General features: G+C 45.5%; 1 protein-coding gene across 5 annotated transcripts in view; it reads left to right on the top strand.

Moving 5' to 3' along the window:
• The first annotated feature begins 2499 nt into the window (after nucleotides 1-2499).
• The window catches only part of ciz1b (cdkn1a interacting zinc finger protein 1b), a 23796-nt gene continuing 18038 nt past the window's right edge, over nucleotides 2500-8257 (top strand). For 4 of the 5 annotated variants that reach the window (XM_076270311.1, XM_076270310.1, XM_076270309.1 and 1 more), the window contains exons 1-4: nucleotides 2500-2599; nucleotides 3195-3582; nucleotides 5630-5790; nucleotides 7756-7994. In XM_076270311.1, the coding sequence (XP_076126426.1) occupies nucleotides 3221-3582; nucleotides 5630-5790; nucleotides 7756-7994 (762 nt within the window). In that variant the 5' untranslated portion in view covers nucleotides 2500-2599; nucleotides 3195-3220. The remainder of the gene's footprint in view (nucleotides 2600-3194; nucleotides 3583-5629; nucleotides 5791-7755; nucleotides 7995-8257) is intronic. The other variant, XM_076270308.1, reaches the window with a different exon arrangement.

Below are 8257 nucleotides of genomic sequence, written 5' to 3'. Positions count from 1 at the left end.
TTTTTAGTCACTTGTTTGTTCTAAAAAGCTTTTCAAATGTGTCAATGACGTCATTCATTAGGAGAAAGCTAGTGTGTTGTGGGCAACAACGACCCAACCTGTAAGAAATCGAAAGGATGTAAGTACTCGTTCATTCAACTTTAGCAAAATTACATGGTCTTTCGGCTTTAAGCATTTCTTAAAACTGAGCTGTGCTTACATCGCCTAGATATCTGTAAATTTCAGAATCAGAGAATATGCAGGCAGCTCACGGTTAAGAGTTTGTCAATGTAGCCTTAATGATTTCTTTTCACAAAATGCTAAGCATGCATGTATTTAAGTTTCCTAAAACTGAGCTGTGCTTAAATGGGTCAATGCATGATTTCATAACAGACAAAAAAGGAAAATAAATGTTAAATGTTATATAGCCTATAGAAAAATTATCACGGATAGTAGTTGGACAGTACATTTTAATCATTTTATATATCTATAGTGGCTGGTGAAAGAGTTGAGCTTTTTTTCGGGAGGGGGGTGTTAGTGGTGTCCCCACCAAAGCTCAGACCAAACCTACGCCCTTGGACACTCTTAACCAGCAAACATATGCGCTATGTTTTGAGATTCAGATTACATAACAAGAGGGTGAGTAAATAGGAGAACTGTCCTTGGTCCTGAACTCATTCAAACACAACTTCTCTCTCTGTACTAATCTGTACTGTATGTGTGTGTATCTGTGTGCGTGTGTGTGAGTGAGAGAGAGACTGACCAACGTCGGCACCCCTAGTGCCTGAGTAAGAACTGAATTACTGCAACGCGAGTGACAGCAGTAGAGCGTGACGTGTGGCGTGACGAGAGAGAGAGAGAGAGAGAGAGACGCAAGTAAATCTCTTTTAAATTATGTTGCGTTCACTTTTCTCCTACCGAATACTACACACAGCTGCAGGCAAACCAGAATAATAGATTAATGCATGACATATCACGGACGTTGAAAACGAGCGTCCATTGGCCAATGAGCAGGCGCTTTCGAAAAGCGATGGAGAAAAACGAAGCAGCATTCGACCGGTAGAAACCTCGAGCACCATATGCATAGCGACACCCCACTAGTCGGTGTGTTCACGCCCTTCGCGTTCTTGAGGCTAACACCTTAAAATTAGAAGCGCACTGCAGGAGAAGTAGGCCTGCCACTTTCGAATAAGGATGCAGTATGACCTTGCTTTGAAAGGTCAATTTGAACAGGAAACGTAAACGTAAGATGATGGATACGGCCAGTCGTTCTTTAAATTAATAATAGCCTAATAAAAATATTGGCCTGCACCTCAACCACACGCATCACCTTCAACATGGTGATTCCCCACCGCTGCAGTGGGCTGTGCAGATCGCGCATCAACACAAGAATATGTAACCATACCCAACGACTAGCATTGAAATTATTGAAATTGGCCTTTTTTGAATGCACACACTAACTTCAAACATAGTCTGTAACCAAGGTATAATGAATGAGAGGATTATGTCATCTGTTAACCTATATTACGCCTACGATCATTCAGTCTAGGCTACACAGATGCTTCGGAACACTGTCAGTCACGGGGGAAAAATCACCTAACGTGGATTTCGTGAACCTCATTTGTTTGTTTATTTATTTGTTTGTTTATTTAATAGTAACTATTATCAGGCCTAAATTGTGAAATCTAATTCATTTCAGTTTGCTCAAAATACTGTTTCATGATCACTTTTTGCTAGAGACATCTCAATATGCGGAGATGGACTCAACTTACTTGCCCACGAAGTTCTCCAACACAGAGCTTTTCCCTGCGCTCTGCCCCCCGACCACGGCGATCTGCGGGAGGTCCAGGTTGGCATTTTGTCCGATGGCAGAGAATGCATCCTGCATCTTATTCACCAGAGGAATAAGGTCCTCCATCCCACGGTTCCCCATCGTCTCTGATGAATGACGGCGTCTCCTTCACACGAGAACGGGACTAACACAAGAGAATCCGAGCAAATCACACTCTCCTCAGTGTCCTCCTTTTAGAATGGTATACAGAAAAGCTTAGATGCTGATATTTATTGGCTTGGCGATATATTTTAGAGGCAGTTTCATTGAGTGTCCTTTGCGCAGGGGCTTCGCCTGCTCTCCTGATGATGTAGCCTAGTCCAGATCAGAGATGCAGACACGGTCGTCCTCCGGATAGGTAGCGCGGAGAGACGCTATTACATATTCATAACGATAGGGGCGCGATGCGCTCAGCCTCAGACGCCCCGTGGGTGTGGAACTATGGTGATATATTTTCGTAAATCAAACCGTATTATATCCCATTCTCTTCAAAATGCACGCGAACAAAAACGTCTCTAATGAAACTGCATTACAGACCAGAGAGAGTTAGCTTTGTTTGCCTCGTGGACACGCTCGATGGCTGAGTTTTGCAGTTGAAACTCCGACCCAAAGAGGGAGCTCTCTCTCTGTTGCAAAGCAGATGCCAGCAAATTGTCGTCATTCCGTGTAACCATAGAATTACACTTTTGTATACAGTCTGTGGTTTCACATACAAGCTCTGGTTTTGCAAAATATCCGAAGCTTTGTCAATTATTTGTGTGTCTTATTAGTCTAATGTGATGCTCTTGGGTGAGTATTTCTTCAGTATAACACGGTCCGTATTGTGAAATAAACGCAGGAGTCTCAAAACAGTCATAGTTGCTACTCGTTATGTCTGTGGTGTACTGGCTGGCTAGCCAACAACTCGTACAGTCTGCACACCATTGCTGTGCAGGATTTGTAGCCTATTACGGTAATTCATCTCACGTAGTTAGCAAACTTGACAGGTTTAAAATAGTAATGCGTAAGACGTAAACACAGCTTTTGGCGCACATTTGCAGACAGAAAGCAGAAAAGCTCATGAATGTAAACATGGCATGTTTGTTTACCTGCTAGCTGAAATAAAATTGGATGCAAGCTTACACTGACTGGACAGTCCATGAGTAAACTTCTGCAGATAGTCTCCAGTCTTGACATGTTCCTTTTGTTGTTGTCCTCACCTGATAACCTGATAATCAGCTGTTATATGAGGTCTTATGATAGACTTAGTTGTCAGTCCATGCATAATAAATGTAGCTGGAGTTAAGCCATATGCTGTAATCGCTACACATTGTTAAATTGTTGTTTTAAAGAGGATGCTCATGTCTTCTTACTGTTCCCTCCTCCTGTCTCCCACATCTGTCAGGCCAGACGCTGCTGTAAGTGTAGAAGATGTTTAACCACAACCTCCTGCTCCAGCAGCTCCAACACCAGCTTCAGCACCAGCAGCAACACCAGCAACACCATCTTCAACAACAGCAGCAGCACCAGCAACACCAGCTTCAACAACAGCAGCAGCACCAACATCAGCTTCAGCAACACCACCAGCAACAACAACTTCAGCAGCACCACCAGCAACAGCAACTTCAGCACCACCAGCAGCAGCTTCAGCAACACCACCAGCAGCAGCTGCGGCAGGTCGTACAGCACCAGCACATCCCATCGGGGCGCGCTCAGACACCACAGCCGCCCGCTCCACAGGCCCCGACCTCCTGCTACCCACGGCAACACCCACATGGGCACCAGGGCCCGCGGTAAGGGACAGCAGGGATACCACACCATGGACACACTCCGACTACATGGACACACTCCGACTACATGGACACACACTCCGACTACATGGACACACACTCCGACTACATGGACACACTCCGACTACATGGACACACTCCGACTAGATGGAGCTGGAGTGCTAACACGCTAATATATGCGCTAACAGGCATATGCTTGTATGCTAACACGCTAATACATGTGCTCACAGTCATATGCTCATATGCTAACACGCTTATTGGGCAGCCGTGGCCTACTGATTAGCGCTTCGGACTTGTAACTGGAGGGTTGCCGGTTCGAGCCCCGACCAGTAGGAACGGCTGAAGTGCCCTTGAGCAACGGCTGAAGTGCCCTTGAGCACTGTATTCACAGTGCTAACCCCTCACTGCTCCCCGAGCGCCACTGTTGTAGCAGGCAGCTCACTGCGCTGGGATTAGTGTGTGCTTCACCTCACTGTGTGTTCACTGTGTGCTCACTGTGTGCTGAGTGTGTTTCACTAATTCACGGATTGGGATAAATGCAGAGACCAAATTTCCCTCACGGGATCAAAAGAGTATATATACTTATACTAATATATGTGGTCACAGTCATATGCTCATATGCTAACACGCTAATACATGTGCTCACAGTCATATGCTAATATACTAACACGCTTATACATGGATAACAGATGAAAAAAGTTTGGATTGGCCTGAGCGTACCGGTGGCAGAGCTAGACATCATTGGTCTGAGGAGCGCAATGGTTGGGTGGTAGCATATGCCTGCATGAGGCCATTCAAGTATGTGGGATCAGAACCAGAGGCAAGCGTTAGAGACTTGAATTGATTGAATTGATGCAGGCGGCCATAGGTAGCCAGTGTAGCTGGATGAGCATATATCTCAGTCACACTCAGTCATATGCTCATATGCTAACACGCTTATACGTACTCACAGTCATATGCTCATATGCTAACGCGCTTATACGTACTCAGACATATGCTAACACGCTTATAATTACTCAGTCATATGCTAACGCGCTTATACGTACTCAGTCATATGCTAACACGCTTATAATTACTCAGTCATATGCTAACGCGCTTATACGTACTCAGTCATATGCTAACACGCTTATAATTACTCAGTCATATGCTAACGCGCTTATACGTACTCTTATACGTACTCACAGTCATATGCTCATATGCTAAGGCGCTTATACGTACTCAGTCATATGCTAACGCGCTTATACATACTCTTATACGTACTCACAGTCATATGCTCATATGCTAAGGCGCTTATACGTACTCAGTCATATGCTAACACGCTTATACGTACTCAGACATATGCTCATATGCTAACACGCTTATATGTACTCTTATACGCACTCACAGGCATATGCTCATATGCTAACGCGCCTATACGTACTCAGACATATGCTCATATGCTAACGCGCTTTTACGTACTCTTATACGTACTCACAGTCATATGCTCATATGCTAACACGCTATACGTACTCACAGTCATATGCTCATATGCTAACACGCTATACGTACTCACAGTCATATGCTCATATGCTAACACGCTTATACGTACTCACAGTCATATGCTCATATGCTAACGCGCCTATACGTACTCAGACATATGCTCATATGCTAACACGCTTATATGTACTCTTATACGCACTCACAGTCATATGCTCATATGCTAACGCGCCTATACGTACTCAGACATATGCTCATATGCTAACACGCTTATATGTACTCTTATACGCACTCACAGGCATATGCTCATATGCTAACGCGCTTTTACGTACTCTTATACGTACTCACAGTCATATGCTAACACGCTATACGTACTCACAGTCATTCATTATGCTCATATGCTAACGCGCTTATACCTTGCCTTGGCGTGATGTTAAGATAATATGTAGCCCGCTGTAGATGCTACACACACACACACACACACACACACATACACACATACATACACACACACACACACACACACACACTCTCACTCTCACACACTTGGCATGTGTGTGTTTTCCCTCCACAGGTTGGTGCCCGCTGCTGCTGTTGCCCATGGCGCTCCTGCCCCTCACCTGCGTCCACCTGGCGCTCCTACCCCTCACCTGCGTCCACCTGGCGCTCCTGCCCCCACCTCGCTGATGCCCCCCACACTCATGGCTGGAGCCATGCTTATGCAACGCATGCAGAGTAAGGAAACCTTCTAACCCAGCAGCGTGCAGAGAACGCTTCAGTCACATGGCCAGCAGAGATCAGTCATATGCTCATATGCTAACACGCTTATACATGTGCTCACAGTCATATGCTCATATGCTAACGCGCTTATACATGTGCTCACAGTCATATGCTCATATGCTAACGCGCTTATACATGTGCTCACAGGCTCACAGGTTAATATGCTAACACGCTTATACATGTGCTGACAGGCTCATATGCTCATATGCTAACACACTTATACATGTGCTGTCAGGCTCACAGGCTCATATGCTAACACGCTTACACATGTGTTCACAGGCTCATATGCTAACAGGCTTACACATGTGCTCACAGGCTCATATGCTCATATGCTAACACGCTTACACATGTGCTCATATGCTAACACGCTTACACATGTGCTCATATGCTCATATGCTAACACGCTTACACATGTGCTCACAGGCTCATATGCTCATATGCTAACGCACTTATACATGTGCTCACAGGCTCTAACGCGCTTATACATGTGCTCAGAGGCTCATATGCTCATATGCTAACACGCTTATACATGTGTTCATATACTCATATGCTAACAGCTTAATTATACATGTGCTCACAGGCCCACAGGCTCATATGCTAACACGCTAAGACATGAGCTCACAGGCTCATATGCTCATATGCTAACACGCTTATACATTTGCTCACAGGCTCATATGCTAACGCAATTATACATGTGCTCATATGCTCACGCGCTTACCGTAAAACTTCAAATAATCGCCGAGTCCCTAAGAGACGCCTGTCTCTTTTAAACGCCTGGCGTGGTCTCCAGTAGAGGCCTGGTCTGTTTTTTTAGTTTCGGGTTGTATTTAATCTTCTAAAACCCGTCAGATCGTCTGTTTAAAGATTCGCAATGACACGAAACCGTTATAGAAAGGAGGTTACTTACAGCAGTGTGAATTAGATGTTGCACGTCGTTACAAGCCGTCGCAAAGCATTCACATGTCTGGTCACAGTTGCAAGATTTTAGAATGTTGCATCAAGTTGCTGCTCATCTCGTTGCGAATCTTGGGTGTGATTTGGGCTTAAGTATGGCGCAGACTGCGCACGTTATGATTAGATGGCATTAAAAGACTGCGGTGGGGAAAAGCTAGAGTTCCAAATTGTATAACTTTCCAATATGAACTATGCCTATATGTCCCACTTCGTTATCGTTCAATTCATCCCTTGTGTTTAAAATTTGCGGATAGGCCGATGGTAAGCTTGTTTTTATGCTGGCAACAAAACCAGAACGGTTCGCGAACGTTATTCTTTATTCTAAATGCCATGGCGATAAAGAGAAAGAAGTCAGAAAAGGAATTTACCTTAGACTAGGCTATATCAGAGCCCGGCGATTTGGGAAAATAAAAGCCCGGGCTATTATTTGGAGTTTTACGGTATACATTTGCTCACAGGCTCATATGCTAACGCACTTATACATGTGCTCACAGGCTCATATGCTCATATGCTAACACGCTAAGACATTAGCTCACAGGCTCATATGCTAACACGCGTATACATGTGCTCACAGCCTCATATGCTAACACGCTTATACATGAGCTGACAGGCACATGAGCTCACTGGGTGCCTCATATTGTGCTTTGCGTTTTTTGCCTCTTCAACTGCAAGCAGAAAGCGCCTGTCATTTGCACAGTGCATCTTGCGTTCTACAAGTGGCCGGTTGCCCCCTGTTTGATCGCCTGTTTCAACGGCTGTGTGTCTGTGATGTAACTGTGTTTACAGGTCACTGTCTGTTGCCATGACTCTCCTGATTCCTTTTTCTGTTGCCATGACTCTCCTGATTCCATTGTTTGGTTGCCATGAATCTCCTGATTCCATTATCTGTTGCCATTGTCTGTTGCCATGACTCCTGATTCCATTGTCTGTTTCCATGACTCTCCTGATTCCATTGTTTGGTTGCAGGTTTCTCGGTACCTGGAGGGCCGCGGTTCAGCCAGTTCTTCATGGCTGGGGTCAGATCTTCCATCCTGCGGCCGCCACACCATGCAGCACCACCAGTAGCGCCAGTGAGGGGTGTCCGAGCCTCCTTTACCCCCAGCAGCTACCCCCACTCCCAGACCAACAGCACCAGCAACTACCCCCACTCCCAGACCAACAGCACCAACAGCTACCCCCACTCCCGGACCAATAGCACCAACCAGGTCCTCTTCTCTTTGCTTTAAACTGGCTCAGTTGGCATCCATGGGCAGTGTGCAGTTAGCATCCGGGCTCTGTGTGCAATTAGCATCCATGGGCTCTGTGTACAGTTAGCAACCATGGGCACTGGCAGTGTATGTGCAGTTAGCATCCATGGGCTCTGTGTGCAGTTAGCACCCATTGGCAGTGTGTGCAGTTAGCATCCATGGGCAGTGTGTGTGCAGTTAGCATCCATGGGCAGTGTGTTCAGTTAGCATCCATGGGCTCT

Source organism: Alosa pseudoharengus, unplaced genomic scaffold (assembly GCF_046254945.1).
Source record: "Alosa pseudoharengus isolate Yale_2024_CS ecotype anadromous, Long Island Sound unplaced genomic scaffold, YU_APseudo_1.1 YU_APseudo_1.1_scf_6, whole genome shotgun sequence".
Lineage (NCBI taxonomy): Eukaryota > Metazoa > Chordata > Actinopteri > Clupeiformes > Clupeidae > Alosa > Alosa pseudoharengus.
Note: the sequence above shows the minus strand (reverse complement) of the source record. Positions and strands in the feature narration are given on the sequence as shown.